General features: G+C 36.2%; 1 protein-coding gene across 1 annotated transcript in view; it reads right to left on the bottom strand.

Annotated features, from left to right (window-relative positions):
- SV2C (synaptic vesicle glycoprotein 2C) overlaps positions 1-19572 on the bottom strand; it is a 114739-nt gene that overhangs the window by 16869 nt on the left and 78298 nt on the right. The window contains exons 5-12 of the mRNA XM_051788219.1: positions 14799-14932; positions 14586-14675; positions 9005-9115; positions 7340-7428; positions 6925-7089; positions 4089-4222; positions 2665-2868; positions 1612-1771 (exon numbers count right to left, since the gene is read on the bottom strand). Of these exons, the coding sequence (XP_051644179.1) occupies positions 1612-1771; positions 2665-2868; positions 4089-4222; positions 6925-7089; positions 7340-7428; positions 9005-9115; positions 14586-14675; positions 14799-14932 (1087 nt within the window). The remainder of the gene's footprint in view (positions 1-1611; positions 1772-2664; positions 2869-4088; positions 4223-6924; positions 7090-7339; positions 7429-9004; positions 9116-14585; positions 14676-14798; positions 14933-19572) is intronic.

Below are 19572 nucleotides of genomic sequence, written 5' to 3'. Positions count from 1 at the left end.
TCTGAGAAGGAAGGACAGGACCACCCGAGGTGGGCAGTGCTGGTCTGGATAAAAAAGTACCAGAGAAAAAATTCTAGCAAGCAAGTTATTTGAGTCCCTGAAGGCATTGATTTTCAAATTGTTGTACAAAACCTGAAGTAGCTTTGTTCCAGTCTAAAAAAATCCATCTAGAACTGGTTGTTTACTTATAACCCAGCTGGCAAAAACTTGTAGTCATGGTTCCATCACTTTCAGAAATTTTGGAAAAAAGTCAAACCTACAGTACATGTCAACAAGGTCTTTCCTGGCACAGGTAGATTTGGCCTATTGGCCTTTTCATATTGATAATACAAGGAGACAAGTTTTCTCTCTGACTTGTTGCCAAAAAGACTCAACAACTTAGCTTTAAAAACAAGCACTAGCTACCAATACAGATGCCTTAACATCTGTACAGATATATATAGAGAGATAGATATCAATTACACTCTTTTTATCATTCCTAGTAATGATGAATTTCTTCCTTCCATTAACACCAGTAGCTTTTCCAATTATTTTTCTTGATTTCATTTTAAGAAAATATATGTGGACGCTACATTCAGGAATACCAAAAAGACAGCTATTTCTATAGGATATTTAGTGGAATTATGTCATAGATTTTGGATGATGAAATAAATCTTACTAGAAGAAAAATTTTCTGAGGTGTAATAAAAATTAGCACTTAATACTAAAACTTAGTGCTTGGAATTCATCAGTAGCACATAATTGCTATTTGACATAATCACAACTTTGGACATCAATTTCTTATTTGAAGAAGTATGTATTTTTAAAATGCCAATGAAAAGAAAACAGAGAAGCCAGTCTACACTTTTCCTCTCCTGACAGACAATACTAAAGCCAGTTGTACCTTTTTATATTCTCATACAACAGAATATGACTCAACACTTCTTCCTTTGGTCCATTAAATTACATAAAATCAAGATTAAAAAGTACCCTGTATCTGAAAAAAAAAAACAAACAACCCATGTCATCTAGCAGCAATGCTTTCAGGACATGAACATTGTCCTGAAACTTCCTCCGAAAGCCCTGAAGAGTCAAAAGTAGTGTCCAAGACAATTTTGTGCCCACTTAATGCTGAGTATGTACACTTCTAGCAGCCCTGCATACAAATTCATAGCAGACTGATTAGCAGATTAGGATGGTTTAGTCAGTGATTTTTATTTATGAGTCACACCATTTCAGAGTCAACAGACAAATGCAGTTATATTGCTGGTTTGGACCAATTACTGCCTTCATAGCCAGTTGAACTAGGGGAAGCCCAGAAATACTCCATTATCTTTTTCAGAAATACTACTCATTAGCTTTGTTTTGAGTGAGAGTAGCAGTTAGACCTTCTTTTTTCATGTAAAACTACATTTGTGGTATTTTTCTGATTAGGTGATATTTGATGCAAAATACATACCAAACAGCTCAAAAAATGTCATTTTCCCCGCTTGCTTTTCATAAGAAAAATTATTTATTTGGTCCACCCAAAACATCATGAGTAAAGCTCATATGTAATCATTTCTATTTCCCATTTCTGCTGGTACATAGAGATAGTGTCAGTGAGATTAGGGGATATGTATCTGCACATACCTTCTGTCTGTAGGATACAGCTCCACAGTAATGACATCTAAAGAGTTCCACGCTGAGATGGTGAGGCCGTTGTAGAGGCACAGCATACCTATCATCATGGATTCACTGGTCCCAAACCACAGGAAAAAACAGCTGATGCCAGAAAGGACCATGGAACCACCTAGGTACAAGGCAGGTGAGACAAGTGGAGATATTTTTAAAGAATATTTTTAAAGAATAATCTTTGTGTTGTCTAATGTTTCTATACACACAGTGTAGCTAAATAAGTGATGCAAACATTTGAGTTAAAAACTAAAGAGACTTTCTCTGCTGGTAAGACCAGTCAGGAAGACAAATGCTGAAGGAGCTCATAAAACAAAACATATCTCCTCAAAAATTAGGATATGTCATAAAGCATTAAGCCAGAACCCTCTATGAACTCCCAAAGCAAGCTGCTTGGGGAAGGTCCCCATTCTTCTTCGTTCATCATCTTTGCAATTACATGAAGCTTGTTCATAAATTATAGCAGTAAAAACATTGACTGGGAATTGTATTTATATAGAGATAGTCTCTTGGAAAGTGAAGACAATAAACTATCACATAGTTATTTAAGTAAATTGAAAACAGATTTCTCATTGCAGACAATCCACTGGAGATATCTTTCAACTGTGTTCCTTTGCAAAATAGATAACAAAGAACTCCTGACACTTCCAAGGATATGCTCCACTAGCTGACTGTCACATATGCACACCTTGCTTTCCTTTCAGTTGGAGCAAAGATAAACCCAATGGTCATCACTCTCCAAAATCTCATTCTAAATGAGACCATTCTAAGTAATAGTCTTGTAATATTGGTGTGGAAGAACAATGACTGATAATGTGACATAGCAGAGATGGCCACAGAACCCTTTTTTTCTAGTTTAGAAACACTAGAAGGCTTTTAAAAACAGCAGTTATGATGCCACATAAATGAAATATCTGCAGAAGGAATGTTTTACATTTCTCTGAGCCAAATTCCCTGAAAAGAGAACAGGTTATTTTGGTCTTCTTCCCTGTTTCAAAGTGAAGCCCCTACCTAGCATCGTTAACCGTCCTATTCTATCCATCAGGAGAGCAGACACAATATTCCCTGGTAACACTGCCAAAGTTCCCAGGAAATTAACAAAGTAGATCCAGTAGGCACTGTAGTCATCATCAAAAGAAATCTGGCATCCTGTCCTGACGTGAAAAAATGTGCAATTTATCAATTCACTGTCAACAAATTTATACTGCTCCAGATCTGTGGAAAGAAGAAAAAGAAACATTTCAGCTAGCAGCCAATTCCATGTGCAGCTTTTGATTAAAAACATTTCGAGTTCAATCAACTTTAATGACAGCTTGGAGCTTTTACTGCTATGTAAAAGGGGACTAGTTACTGCTGTTAATTTTGATAGCTTTTAGTCTTACTAGAAAGATTTGCAAAGCTCATGGAAAAGAGTAACTAAAGCCTGGAATTAGGGGGTTATATTGTATTTTTGCCCTGTTTGGACTGTATTTCGTTAAGGTCTTTCAGCACCAGCTGGTCTTGTATAAAAAGCACTGGTATCTGCAAATTTCTATGAGTCAGTCTTGCTCAGTATCAGACCTTCTCTTTCCACATCAAATAACCTTTTAGATGAGACTGCCGATTGTGCTCAGTATGGTTTGACTTCCTTTAAGCAAAATACTCCTACAGAATTTAGTTCAAACTGATTTTCATTTCTGAGAAGGCCTAATGATTTTAAGTTTGCCCATAGATGAGTTACTATATGTAGGGCAATCTTCTGCCAATACCATTTCAGAGATCTCTCTCTATACTTCCAATTTTTGTTCCTCCTGTTAGCCTTATAAACCTCAATTAAGGATACCTTCCTTCCACACAAAGAAATCTGGGCATTGTTTGCTCTGAAACCTAACTGTATTATTATAATTATTATGGTTGCTGTAGAATCAGGAAAGCAGCAAGAAGTGCCCCATGTTTCCAGCAAGCTTAGTTGGCCCTATTCTCTTTCAGTTATATTTTATTTAACTGGAAAAAAGAGTCTTCTGTTTCCACATACGAAGATACGGATTCACATTTACAACACTTAGGAGAGTAGGAATAATTATAGATTAGGGAGTCTGAATCCTGAGCTCAGACTCCACTGCCACAGGAAGCACAATAAACAAAGTATTTCACCAGTCCTACCAGCTACCAGTAAAGCAGTAAATATGCTTTTTTCTCTCCAGACTGAATCTCTTTAGAGATGGTTGAAATCAAAGAGATGTTTATTATGTGAGTTAATATTAGGTCTGTGGTATCTCTTTTGCAGTGTGATCCTTTAACTTCTCTGTCATAACACTATGAAGGTCTGTTGTTTTTTATAGATTTTTATTCCCTACAAGAGGACTTGTATGCCTTCTTAGAAATCCAGAAATTATAAATGTAAGAAAAGAACATGCAGCTGAGCAATGGGCATTCAGGGATTTTTCTCATAATACCTGTGTTGTAGAAGGTGGTATTCACAAAAGTACAGTTCCTGAAGTATGTGTTCAGTGAAGTAATGTCTTCAAACACACAGTTCTTAAAAAGTGAATCTTCAAATGTTACCGATTTAAACTTCATCATAATAAACCTGCCCAATACAAATAATTCTTGTCAGTCTACCTTCATGGTTTAGAAGGAGCAACAGATCAAGGTGATGCAGCTATTTAGTTCTAAAAAATCTCAACCCCAGTAAAAACGATTCCTTAGATGCATTTTGCAGATGTTATTAATGATTAGCTCATTCTAGAATACTATTGTTTAGAAAAAGAATTAGTAAGACAAATTGTTCTACATAGTTACTGGCCCTAACTGGTAATATAATTTCTTTGATAGTATTTCTATTCTTACTTGTCCCTAATCATCAACAGAAACTGATGTCATGACGTTCATGGAACAGCCTTGTAAAATCATTATTGCTTTTAATTTGACATTACAGTTGGAAATTAGGAGATGCTTCAGAAACTCAGTCCCTTGGAATAAACAAGCACCTGCTAATACCAACAAGCTGAAAATAAAGAATTTTTCAGAAAATGTTTATTTCTCCAGATGAACACACTGGTTACCATGTTAAGCTCAAATGCAAAACATACTGGTCTAAATTTTAAAAAATGTTTTTGCAAAATGGTTAAAATAAAACATGAATTAAAAATTACATTGCCAGTTATACAACTAGATATCTAACTGTAAGTATGTCTTCATTACTCCTGTGCCTGGGGATGCAATTACAATTACTATGCACATAAAACAGATGTGAATGATTTGTTGGTGACTTTCTTTTTTTCTGAATATCCTCCTTCCTACTGACTTTCATTTAACACATAGGTCTTTGATTATGACCATCAATTGAGATATTAATAGAAAAAATCAATCACAAAATATATTACTGTAACTTTCTACCTATATGTCATTACACTAAAACAATGCTGTAAGACTTCTTTAGTAAAAAACAAATCATGCTAACAACAAAAACAAGATGTTGTTGTACATCATTATTTTTGAGATGTCTTTTATTTCACATGAAGGTGTGGAAAAGGGGCAGTTTTGGTGGCAGACTTCACGCTAAGTGGCAACGGTTTGGAAAGTAGAGCTTTAATTGTTTTACAGTAGGAAGATCTGTCTTCCCAAAGTCTTCCCAAGACAGACCTGTCTCTGCTCTAATTAGACCTGGTGTGATTACCTAAGTATTTGTATTATTACAAGAGTAATAGTAGGAAAAGCAACAAAAAAAATATATGCTACCTACAAAGTAGTGGGAATTAAACTCAACAAAATAAAGTTGTTGAAATCACATCTTTATGAGAAAGGAGGGAAAAGCTAATAGTGTTTATTACAGTAAGCAACTTATTAACTAATGAATTTTCTTTTTTGCATTGGTCAGAATAATGGTGTTTTCAGTCCATTAGATTTAGTTACTATATCATTTCTCATTTTGACAGACTGATTAAAATTAGGTTAGAGTTCAGTGTCAACTCATTATCATTTTTCATATAGCTCTTTCCATTCAAATTTGTAGCCTAATTTCAGAGGAGAACAAAAAACATCAGTGATTAGATTAGTCAGTTGGAACAGAAATGACAGACTACATGTTCTTCTAATGCACTTTTTACCCTTGGACAGGAAACATGTGACTACATTAAAATTTGTGTCGCTATGATTTTAATTAAAACCCAACAGGAATGTAATGTAGTAAAAAGTCAAGTATTGATGGATTTTCTAGTTAAGGAAGAACAAGAAGAGAATGCTGAGAATGAGGGTGAGTAGAGTACTGAAACATATGGGAAGGAAGGGTATCAAATGAGTTCATACTTCTTGGAAAATGCTTTGTGAATCTCAAATAACTGTCAGAAGCATATTAAAATTGCACATTTGGAAGAGTAAATTAGTGATTTAGCATAGATTAATGTTAAATTTAGCATTTTACAAGAATATATTGTTTAAATTGATCAATTAAATAACTATTATTTTTTTCTGCAATGCATAAACCTTTAACTCTGTCAAAACTCAAGTTCTTATAAAAAATTATAATAATAAAAAGTATTAAAAAATCATTAATTTTATTCGCTTAGATATAGATTTTCCTATGGAAATAATAATTACTTATCACCATGACTTCCAGGAGACCATTCACATGGTTGTTCTGTATATTTCTTAACAGAAACCAGATACCTAAAACAGCTGTGTTTAATTTTCCCCCAAGTTATCTAGTTATCTGTCAAGCCCAGATAAAGCCTTAATATATCTGGCTTCAGCTAAAAAAATCACAAAAGGCACTGCCAGAGTGTTGTTTCCCATTTCGGAGCTGTTCATGCTTTTTATTGGTTTACAGTAATGTTTAGCTTTCATTTTTCTGTCATAAGATCCTAGCCTCTCAATGTTCAGCATTTTCACAGAAGTGTCTTTCATCAATACAAAAAAAGAACCAGCAACAGAGATGAAAGTACATCCTTCCGCAAACCTCTACAATATGTTGCATGTGTTGGATCTGAAAACCTTTGAATCCCACTGTGAAAGGAAACACCATTGACTTAGGCTTTTTGGTCTGTTTTTCAGCATGACAAGGAAGCTGGGTTTCCATGGTAGATCCTCACACAGGAACCATGTAAAAGTCTGTTTCTCCCCATGCTCATGAACCATAAGAAATCAAGAACAGAAATAAATTGTCAAAAAAACCAACAAAAACATTGTATCATTACCTAAAGCCTAAAGGGAAAAAAAAATGTGATTAGGATGTGATTTAAAATATGTATCTGTTTATTCCAGTTAAGCCAGGATATAAGGAAATCTCTAAACCTGTCATTGATGTATTCTCCATTGCTGTGAATCTGATTTTCCAGTGTGAAGTTGAAGACAAAGTGTGAAACCTCCTCATTGCGGAAATGTTTCACTCGGGATGCATACTCATCCGACTGCAGATGTTTAATGACATCAGGAAACCAGACAGATAAGCCATAGTAGCTGTGAAAAACAGAAAAACATCAGGCACCAATCTCACTCCTTCAGAAATCACACTAGAAGATTCCAGTTTTTCTGAAGCAGATATTTCTTATGAGCCAGGCTTGCAACCAAGAATAGACTAACTGACAAATGTAACATTTTGTGGAAAGATTCTGAATAAAACAGATAATCATAGTGACAGAAATTTATATGCAGATGACTCTTCTGTCTGTCAAGAGTATAAAAAATGGTTTAATCTCAACACTCTTACCCAAAAGACAGGGTGAACCATACAGCCGTAAGTTTGATCGTATTATCCTTCACCGGGTAGTTGAAGCATCTCATAAACGTCAACCAAATCTGCAAATCATTAGGAAACACATTTATTTACATATTTTTTTGAACAATTTTCTTAAATGATAGAAGTTTTTTTTCCCTGATTTGCTTGCCTCTTTAGGGCATGAGAGAGAGCAGATCAGATCTTTGGCCACACTTTTTTTGATGCAGCCCAGCATATGATTCACTGTCTCAGCTGCAAGCACATGTTGCAGGCTCATATCAATTTTGCTGTAACCAGTGTGGACTGCACCCATTAATTCACGCTGCTGTGATCACCTCAAACTTTCTTAAAGTTAGACAGCTTCATTTCACTATCTCAAATAAAAAAATTATCTTCTCAGAAAGGTTTTCTTCTCACTTCCCAGTATTACAGTACTTTAAATTTAGGCAAAATATGTTCCATGATTCAACAGTGATACAACCAGAGTTTGATCTATCATAACCTACCATGGCTAGAAATCGACACCTGAACTATATGAGGAAAATGTGGGACTACCCCCAAATCAGAGACACCGTAGCAGAGTTGACTGAGAATGGTGTTCTCATTTCTCTCTCTCTCATCTCAAGATGATCTCCTTTAAAAAAAGAGAACAGACAGACTGTTCTAAGAGGTCCCAACACGCCTCATGCAAAAAGGAAAGTTCTCTGACTGAGGATCTAGTCTAGTGAGACAACAAGAATGTGAGACAATGAAGCTGCAACTCCTTTAAAGCTGGTTTAGCACATAATATTTCAGTCTCCAACTACTCCATTTTTGGTCAACAACTATAAAAACTTGCCCAATTTTTTTTTTTCCATGGGGAAAATGTGACTTTTCATAGCAAAATAATTTTGTGACAAACCTTAGTTTGCAACACGTCATCGTAGTTCTGAAGAGCTTTAAGATGTCAGACTTTTAACAGCTGTGAAAAATCAGTTTTGATTTTTTTTCAAATTAATCAATGAGGCTAATTTTTCAATTTTTATTATAAGATTCAAAGATACAATGTAATTTTGGTTTTACAAAAAAAGTAACAAAAGTATAAGGAGCACAGTCCCACAAGTTTGTATTAAAGTCTGAAATATCTCTAACATAGTTTTGATATGTTAGATACATATATATATATGATACCATAGTTTCTGGTAAAACATTTGACATGCCTACAAAATTCATGCAGATACAATGCTCTCTTGTTTTATTGACATACATTTACAAAATTTATTCATGAATTTACCATTTGTAAATAATGTGGCTGTCACAAGTTCTTCTTGAATAATTTTTCGTCTCATCATTTGTAACCTATTTCCATAGGTATATATTGATATGCATTCCCACTACATATTTATTTTGGGGTGCTTGTGCATATGACTATGTAATTATTAGCTATCACTTGTGTAAGGACCAAGGCAGCGTTTTCATTTTCAGAAGCTGAGACCAACCTCTGTGATTCACCTGCATCTTTTCTGGGTCAGGAAACCAAAACTTTACACTGGTTCCTGAATGCATCAGTTGTATTGCAGGTATCAACAGCATGAGCTCAGTGAATCCTTTCCACTTCAGAAAGCTAATCAACAAAAAAAAGGTAATTACAGAGTGAACAGAGATGTTGATACTTACACCATACAGCTCTGTGCGGATTCTTACAAAACACCTCCTGTACCAAGTTCCAGTATCACTCTCTATTTCTATGAGCTCATCTATCTGCTTTGGTGTTTTGATTCTGGTAACCTAGAAATAAAAACAGAACACAAATATTTGTATTTCCTTGAATCATTAGCTGCCTATAGAGGAGTATTGGCAGGGTTTATTAAATCCCATCTACTAAAAACGAGCAGATATTAAACTTGTGTCTACACTAGAAATGCTTTAAATGTGTAAAGAAATAGTAGCACACTGTAATGACAAAGGTTATTATGGATGCAACTGTACCAGAAAAGCTCTGCTTTCAAAGGATGTAGGAATTAAATTTCCGCTGGCTACAATAAGCTATTGCTGTCAGATTCTTCTAGAGTGTTGTATATTCCCCTACTGGCACAAAGTTTAAAACATGATTTAAACCATCAAATAGTTAAGCATGTTCAGAGTTTGCTATCAAATTGTTTCTGACTTGCTATCACAATGTTGCTGCAAGTCTACTGATTAAAGAGAGAGCAATGAAAAGAGAAGTATTCAAAATGTCATGAAGTAATTGTTGAAACCCCCCTTTATTTTGTTTTTATTTTGTGTAGTGTTAAACAGAGAACTTAATGAAGAGAGAAAAAGTGAGATGAAATGATCTGGAACCACCATGGTATTGCTGTTATGAACAATCATCTACTTCATCAGAAGTGAAATAAGATAAACAGACATCAGAGAAAAATACAGAACCACCAGTGACAGAGAATGTGATGTTGTCTATAATGCTAATTTTCGCTTGCAGTCCCTTGGGTAGCAGAACAAGAATGTGTTACATGGCCTTTCCAGACACAGGACCTGACAAACTTATAGCATTGTATGGTTCTGGTTTTGGCTTCTGCTCTGGTCCCAGCTTAATAGCGGTATCACAAAAGGTGGTGTATTCGTCCACAGTTTATTTTCAAAGAAGGCAAATAGAGATTGGAAAGAAAATCAATAAAATGGGGAAAGGGACTGACATAGAAGGAAGGAGAGACCAAGAGACTGACTGTTCAGTGTTTGGCTGCAGTTTCTGAAAGTAGCCATAACTTGTGTTTCTTCTTAACAGAATGAGGACGCCCCCCCTCTCAACCTCCAAGTGTATCATAGTGGATTACAGGACATTGGGTAATAGCACTATTGATGGTGAAGTTCTAGTTTTGAGCCCATTGCTTTTACAGATGCACCAGCAGCCTCATCCCATGAACAAGAAAAAAGAAAAGCCCACTAAACAGTTTTAGCTATAACCACTCTCATTTCTGAAGTACTACAGCTCACTGTCTTGCCAGATCATGACTTTATCCAAAGCCTGTAACCTTCTTGTCATGACTCTTCCAATAATCCTGCTCACATTATTCTAACTGCTTTTATGAAATGTGTTATAGAAAAGACTGACTCGAGTCCTCAAAGATTATCTGAGATCTCCTACATGCAGAAATCCTTACATACTACACCTCTGAGCAGAAAGGGCATGCCTTTTGTATTACACTTTGTAAACCAGTACCACTCCTGTAGGCTCAGGAGCAGCCTTTTCCCCACACTGGGCACCTGACTCATTTGGAGACATGGAGGCTGGGGGACTATTTATATCTTAGGACCACTGTATGTGATTGGGCACAAAAGTTCCCAGGCCTTGATGTTCTTTAACATATGAAAAGTCTTATTGAATCAGGAATTTGCATCTGGACCATGCAAATTCAGCTGCCAGTATATGAAGAATGAAAGAAAAAAAAAAAAGAATACCTATTTTAATGAAAATAACACTTTTGTTTAAAAGCAATTACTAGAAACATGCAATATTTTAAATTTTACAAAATCAAGACTTGCTTCATAGGAAAATATTTGCACGGAAAAAAATAATTAACACATGACAATGAAAGAGTGGAGAAAATTTTGGGTTTAAGGATACAATTTTTTTATTATTATTATTATTATTATTTGAACCAAGACATCTAATGAATATGTATTTTAAGAGCCCAGGAAGTTAATTAAGCACATACATAAACATTTAACTTGGTGTCATGGTTTGAGATAGCCCCAAAATCCAATCCCCTAGCTCCATTCCCCCTCCCACATCTCAACCTAATGTGAGATGGGTTTTTCCAGACAAAACGCACCAGACTCAAAGTGGGGGAAAGGGAATATATTACAATGACTGTACAAATAAATACTATAACACATTATACACACGATCACAACTATCTTTACCATGACATATGTATTTACAATGGACCAGATCTCTTCTCCCCTCCAAATAAAAGTCCAGGAAGGAAAGAAGGACAGATCCCTTTCAGTCTCTGAACAGCAGCATCTTCTGAGGCAGCAGTCTGTCTGTCTTCTCCACATGCAGCAGCTGATAGCTGGATTTCTGCCAGCACTCAGGAGGGAGGTATCCAACCTCTCTCGGCCCCATCGCCTCCAACCGAGGGGTCTTCCGTGGGCTTCGTAACCCCAGACAAGGTCATTTCACCATGTCATATCACGAGCACAGGGGTCTTCGTGACGGTCTGGTATCTCCAGGGGACTCAGCCCCTTGCAGGGCCTCTGTGCCCTGCTTCAGGCTGCCGCCTTGGCAGCAGTGCGAGGGGGGAGCCAAGGTCACCCCCTCTGCATTCCTCTGGCCGTCCCGGTCCAGCTCCGGGACGTCTTTTGAGCTTCTTAGCTCCTCTCTCTCTCTGGTGCTGCATGTCCAAAACTGCTCTCCAAAATAGGAGTCCATGTCCCTCTTCTCCAAGAGGGGTCTCAAGGGAGTTTTTTGGGGGGTCTGGTATCAGTTCTCACCCCCAGAACTCTGTCTCTCAGCTGCTGGCTCTCTTTTCCTCAGCTCTCCTTCCAGGAGTCTTCTCTGCGGTGCTGCATGTTGCTTCTGCTGCTCCTCCGGTTCAGGTCTTATCTATCCTGGCTCTCTGCCACCGTTTCTCTGGTCAGTGTTGGCTGCTGCTCTGCGCCCATGGAGAAAACATCTCCCGGCATAACTACAGACACTTAGTCCAGTCTAGCACTGTTCCAGGTCTTTGCAGTCCCCCCCAGCCAGGGGCTGGGGGGCCCCAGAGGCCCCAAGGGGCTCAGAACCCCTTCCTCGTGGCTCTACAACATGGCCACCTCTCCTCAACCACCAAACTACAACTTGTCTCTTCCGGTCTGGTTGTGGAATGTTTACATTTTTGCAGGAGCGCCCATTGGACACAACTCCAAAACTTCCAGGGGTTTCCACCCCTTGGGGTCTACCACTTTTCTTAGCCTCTGGGGGAAAACAAAATTCAAACCACTACACTTGGGTGGTGCCATGTTAGAAGATACTATTAATTTATTACCATCTCTGTTACTATCACTGCTTTCAGGAGAGATTCTCAAAAGTATGAAGTGCCATCAACTCCCATCAATTCAGTAACCAGAATTCCATTTTGGGGTTTCTAATTCTAAAAGCAACTGTTTATCAGTGGATGACTTCTTTTTTGGAAGGTTTGAAGATAATCCCTTCGATAATGTGAGTAACAAGAATAAACATGACTTGTGAGAAAAAGCTTCTAGAAAAAGATTAAGTCAATATAATACAGGAAAACATATAAAAGGAAATCACACTTAAAGCATAGGAGTAGTGAAGGAAAAATTATATCATCTGTAGAATTAGAAAACATACTATCAAAGCATGTCTGTTGTAACTAGTAATATGAAGTGGAGGAAAATTGTAGAGCCTAAGTCATTGAATGGTATTGAATAAGCAAAGGGGTTTGGGAGAGGTATGTGAATAAAATACTGAGACAAAATGTCACAATATCTAGGACTAATTTAAAAAAAAAAAAGGAAGCTACTAAAAGGATGTGCCAAACAAATTACGTACAAGTTCTTTGCTTTCTGTGTTTTACAAAATGAAGTGCTGATGTTGTACAATAAGAAGAGAATGATGCATTTTCTAATCATACTAATGCAAGCTAAAAATAGGGAATTCTATATATGTCTAACCTTGACATACAGTACAGTATTTCTAATCTTTCAACCCTCTGATGTCTGGAATTGAGTTTTCCTAATATTCAAGACAGAAACTGGCAAAATTAATGGCTGACCAATTAACAAAACTAACTATAAATAAAGTGGTTGAGTCTCACATTTTAACAATTGTAGAAAGACTTATTAGATCACAAGAACTGGATACAACAGGCATGCGGTTTGTTTTCATCTCCACAGCTGCTTTAGGATGTGATTACAATTACGTCAAAGTGACGTGAGAGGCTTATCCTTCCTCCCACATTTTCTCCCAGCACATTTCTGTCTTCTTCCTTGTGCCTAAGCTAGCACTGAAGGGGCATGGGATCTGTGCTATGGCTAACTGTGCAATCAGCCAATGAACACCAACGAGAGTAGAAAAAAACTCCCAGAGCTACTAGTAGCAGGCATATTCTGTCTGAAAGCAGCTCAGATCACCAAGAGCCAATTGTGAAATTACACCGTACCTGTATGGTGTTAGGTAAATCACTCACAAATTAAATCAGAAAATAAAATATTAAGCTAGATGGGATTAGTGGTAGGTCACTGGTGTACCAGTAAAGGTGGATTAAACACAGTAAGTGCTAGCCAGCCTTCTTTCAAGCTAAATATAGGAATTCTTGAGCTTCTTTGTGGAAAGATTTAAATGGAAGCAATGGAAACTGCATCCAAGACAACAAACTGGAAGTCTCAACGGAATAAAGTTATGAAGTTATAGAATCAGAGGGTCATTCCTCAAGACTGCCTGCAAATGCAGAAGCTTTAAGAGGATTTCTTAATTGAGTTATATGTGCATCATAATAAGAAGAAAGCCTCTGGTAGAGGAAAAGCATCCCACACATGGCTCCAAGAGGGAGCTGAGTGCTTGTACTGCCACAGCACAGCATGAGCTTGAAAGGCAGACTGGATTTCAAAGCAAGGAGGTGCTGTTTGGTCCTACTGTATCCAAGAAGACAGGATCATTGTGTATAGTCTTCATAAAGATGCCATAAAAAAGTGCCACTTCTTAATTGCCAATTTCTCCTCCAATTGAAACAGATCAACACTTTAAAAAGGGCCTCATCATTAGACCTTAAAAAGATGCAACTGAGCTTCCAAGATATTTTAAGAATACTAAATATCTGAAAATACTATGTCACAGAAGTGAAAATGCATTTTTAAAACATATTGTTTTACTTGATAAAAAGAGAAAAAAATTCCAAAGCTTTTAAGGCACAATAGCTAACTAATTCAGACTCCTATGTGCCAACTATTATTACTAAGGGCAAAGTAAACTTGACAAATAAATAAAACACAGATGGAATCTTGCTACACCAGACAAAATTATCACACTGTGGGTTCATATACCCAAGAATATGCTGGCCAAAGGCTGATACCTTAACATCTACTGTATATACAATAATTTCTGTAGGAATTCACAATATCTTTTATTTAGGTATTTAGAATGCAAATAATTGGCTTTGCCATGCAGAGTGTTAATATTGATTGCTTAAGCCCTCCACTTTGACAGTCAGAAGGCTTGCTGACGTGTTAGGTAATTAGCTTTAAAAGCAATACTCACTGTGAAGACTTTCTCAGGCTGACCACGAGCACGCATGTTTGTGTCATGAATTTGCTTGAGTATCATCCAAGCTTCATCATGTTTTCCAACCTAAATGTTAGACCAAAATGTAAGTGCAACATATGTACAAATTAAGATACTCACTGTAGTTTCTGAACAATCTAAATGCCTGTTATTTTGACTGGAATCTAAAAGCCTTTTGGAAAGTCATACCTCCAGCAGGAACCGTGGGCTTTCCGGCATAAAGGTCAGGGCTACCACAGAAGAGACACAGGGCAGTGCACAGACAATCACAAATACTCGCCAGCTGTGGAACTGGTAGGCAGATCCCATGCTGAAACTCCATCCTGTGAAAGAAGAAATTCACAAAATGTAGAGAAATATGGAGTATTATACTTGTTATGCTGCAGCTTCTTGGAGATGCAAAACGATGCCTATATTTAAATGAAGCCTGATTTATATATTTTCACAAATATCCATCATCTAACAAATAAAACTGCACTATGAATTTCAGCCTCTTGCATGTGACTAGTCATGCTGGAAAACAGCAGTATTATGCAGGGTAAGAGACTTCCTTACGCAGGGATGAATTTCAATTTTCTTAGCAAAATCTATATGAAGGTAGTTACATGAATCAAACAGGGACATCATCACCACACATAAGAGTACACATACAAAGAAATTGTCTTCTGTGAGGACTAGAAGAAGGGAGACTTAAAAATCTACACTCTAATTATGTTTTTTATGGAATTGTATAGCTTTCTTTATTATTAACTTTTTCTACAGAATTAATTTCAATACTTTTATTAGCAGTTTCCTGTGTGAAACTGGAAGGCTGATGGTTTAGCTTTTTCATAAAATATCTGACTGTTCAGTATATTGTGACTGGACTATTAAAATGTTACAATTGTAAGAAACCTAAGAATTTACCTTAAGAAAGAGAAAAATATTATTTGTGCGGCTACCTGGCCTTTTATTCTGGTTTCAATACAGTAGAAATTTTCAAGTAAAAATTTCAAGGATAACTTATTAAAAGATGAGTGTAAGATAAAAATAATGGTAAAGGACAGAAGAGGTTATCAGAAGAAAATGGAATCCTGGCTAATGAAAGAGCTGATGCTACATTAATCTGATATATTTCTTTACTAACTGATTTTTCTAGACAAAAGACATAGTTAATTAAATCTGTTTGAATGTTGGTAAATAACTGCACAACATGGTACCAAATGGCCTATTAAGTAGTTCTTCAAAGGTAGCATTTATCTGTGAAATATAAAGTATATTTTGGAATGTAAAGATCCTATGCTGTGGACCATAAATAAATTGTCGGGAAAAAAAATTGTTTCTCACATTAAACTACTTACGTGTTACCATATGAAAAATACAGTCAATACATGATTTATTTTTGTTCTTTATCAACAGTTCCGCGAAATGTTTTGATCAGTAGACCAGTTTTTTTTTTTTAGTCTCCTGTAAACTTTCTGCATTTCTGAAATTATATCATCTTGCTCTACAGTCTCATTTAGCACTGCCATCTTTACCTCAGGAAAAAGGGGCAAAATCAATAACAGTGTTGGTAATGATCTTGGTATGCCATATTACTTTTTTTTAAGTAAGGCTTAAAAAGACATACCTTACCCCTCTAAACTTCCCACCAACAAGTCAAGGCTGTCTAAAATTGAATGTTAAATTTTACTCCAAACTAGAACTTGGAATTTAAATTTAAGAATAAACTTTTTTTAAGAAAAGGTGTAAAAGTATACTAAAACTTACTCTTTATTGATTTTTGAATAATGCCAATTTTTGATCTTATGGAATTTCAAGTTCTAAATAATACGGGCATACATTACATCTAAATTGTTAAGGGAAGGAAATAAAGAAGGAAAGGTTTACAGTGAGTTAATGAGGCAAGTAGAAACCATTCCTGTGTTTTGGGTATTGTGTACACATTTTATTCTAATAATTAGAATCATATTCTTCATTACATAATTGAAAATATAGAACAAAATTCCTTGATGAAGAATTTGCAAAATTATTTCCTTTTGATGAAGGTAATATTTGGTCAGAGCAGTGAGTTGACCTGCCTCTCTGGACAGCTGTGCAACTGCCAGTACTTCAGGGAGGGCAGCACAGGATGAGGGTTTTCATCTCTCAGAACTTTCAGTATCAAAGTACTGGCCTTTGTTGTTATTGGAAACTGTTCTAGAAATACACAGAAACGCTGGTATAGTTAGGCAATCTGCCTTTCACTGCACTAGTTTATGTTTTGTGAGATTGAGCTGTACAAAGGGCAGTTTGCAGTAAATGAAGCCAACCTTGCTTTATACCTGTTATAAAGCAACAGCAACATTGTGTGCTCTGTAGCCAGTCCTGGAAAATGCTGGTGGTAACTTATTTTTAGGTGTAAATGAATGATACTACATATAACTAAAAGAATGAGTGCACTGTTCAACCTACTGTCATCCTGTCAACCTACAAAAGCTCCTCAAAGTATCTGAGGGACATGTCAAGTGAAAGGTTCATTACAACTTTTACTGCTCTTATTTAATCTTTTTTTTATGTGCAGTATTAGCTGCTGCAATTTATCTTGTAATTTAATTTATCTGATAAATTAACGACAAAAGAGAATGTCAGGATTATAAGAAGAAATTTCTAGAAAAAAGAGCCAGCAGTAACACAGCTTTCTTGAGGCTGCTCCTCCCATCTCTTCCAGCACCAGCACTGGATCAGCAAAATAAACATATATTTCAAATGCAGAGCAAGTTTAGATTTATTCTTACGTTTAACACATCCTTTTTTTTTTTTTTTTTTCCCTGGGTCATGAGCTAATCTGGAAAATGGAGCCATTAGAGTAGCTCTGAATTTAGCTCACAAAGTGGCTTTCATTCCTAGTGTATATAAGTCTTGAAACTAAATGGAAGTGTGTTCTTGGCTGTAACTCAATCTCCTTCTCCCTTCCCTGATTTATGACACAAGAGCAAAGACAGAGCAGCTCTACATGGTTGTTTTCAGTGCACTGTTCAGCCTTGCTCCCTGGCTATGCTGTACTTGAGTCATTAATCTTGAAAATGGAGGCGAGTCCCAATGTTTTATGAATTGCAAAACACTTGGCCCAAATGCATCTTCGGAATAATGTACTGTAGACCAACCCAAACCCTGTAATGACTGAGTCTGAAACTGCTGCAAGAACCTTTCTGCTGAGTACTACCCTCCTGCTTTCCTGACTGCTGGAAAAGGCCAGGTGAATCAGACATGGCAATTACTGATTACAGAAACACAGGAGCACACAGCAGACCAAAACCAAAATGTTCAAGATGTTAACCTATATATATATATATATATATATATATATATATATATACATATAAAATCACCAATTTATAAGTTGAATTCAATGTCAACAAAATCTTCGCTCTTCAACATGGCATTTCATCTACTCCATTATATTACTATATTAACATGATATTATAAAGTTTTTGCTACAAAGGACAGAAAAGAACATTTATCTCATAGAGGTAAACCTGTTCACACTAGGATGAATTTTATAAATGTATAATACCTGATAAACAGCAAATATCTTCAAGCACAAGGGACATCCTCTACAGTAGATAAGTTACTAGAGAGCAGATTTATGGCAATTATTTGCTTCACTTTCCAAAATAAGGGCTGAAAAGAAACATGATAGATCTCCACAAAGTGGAGTGTTACACTAAAGTGCAGTGTGGTCAGTGAAAAACATGGGTGCCTACAGGCTCTGTATAAATACTGGGCAGCAAGTGGATTGGTTTATAAATACCAGAGGAATAAAACTGTGAACACCTTTTTAAGACACTAAAGTTGGCAAAGAAAGTCCAATCAAATACTGGGATTTTATGACATGGTTAGATAAAGACTGAGGATCGTGACAATTTTTGTTAGTCATTCAATAGGAATAAGAGGAACCAGTTTCATGGCAGTTTCAGAAATTTTCAAAAGCCAAATTTTTACAAATTTCTGTTTTTTAGTAGATCAAAGGAAGGAGTAGATGCAGGAATACACCTAAAAATTAAGGATGAAGGAGAAAGATAACAAAGGAATTTACAGGAACTCATGAACTCGATAGATTCTTCTGAAGAATCTTTAATATGACTTTATAGCTTTTCTTATTTCTGTTTTACACAAAATCTTTGGTCAGAAGTCAGCTTTCTGGCCTCCATTTTTAATGTTTCTGTTTGAAACACTTCCAGTACCTAAAAAGCGTAATTGCTCTAAATTGTCACTTGGTGGCACTGTTACTGCACTTAATACATATCACGTTTAAGAATGTTTGCAGGAAGACTTTTACTATCAAACGTTCTTGTTTTGAGAATTCCCCAAACCTAATCTAGATCAAAATTAAAAGGAGGATTAGAAATATTTTGAAGCTTGCAGCACTTTAATATTTTGTTATTGCATTTATATTTTGTCTGTCCTGGCATTACCAAGTGTAACTGTGAGAGTCATCTAGGATTTGAGCCCATACACGTTTTAGTGCTACTTATCAGAATAATGGTAAAACATCACTGAAACTTAAAAAAAAAAATAAAAAAAATTAAAGTAAGTTATGTAACTGAGGAAGTTCTGTTAGACATTTTTACAAAACTGGATGAAAAACATGGTTTCAAACAATTGCAGAAATAATGTGTTTTCAGAATTCTTCTCTGTTGTATTAATGGGAAATTCCAGTAACACAAAGTAGAACACTTGTCTTTACTGTGATTAAATTATTAATATCATATGGGAAAAGAAGTGTTATTTTTAGCCTATACAGATAGATAGATAGTCTACAAACCCACTGTCTCAGCAGGTCAGCTGCTGTTAATTTCTGCAAAAGGAATTTGGAAATGAAATAGCTGAAGCGTGACAGGTGATGATGGAGGTAACGTAAAAAAGGTGCATGGCTCTGTAGCTGATGCTATTAGTCCCTGGGAGCCTTCAGGATCACAAGTTCAATGAAAAAAGTAAGTAA

This window comes from Manacus candei, unplaced genomic scaffold (assembly GCF_025592945.1).
Source record: "Manacus candei isolate 608988 ecotype Guabito, Panama unplaced genomic scaffold, ASM2559294v1 h1tg000024l, whole genome shotgun sequence".
NCBI lineage: Eukaryota > Metazoa > Chordata > Aves > Passeriformes > Pipridae > Manacus > Manacus candei.
This window is presented reverse-complemented; position numbering and strand designations above follow the sequence as displayed.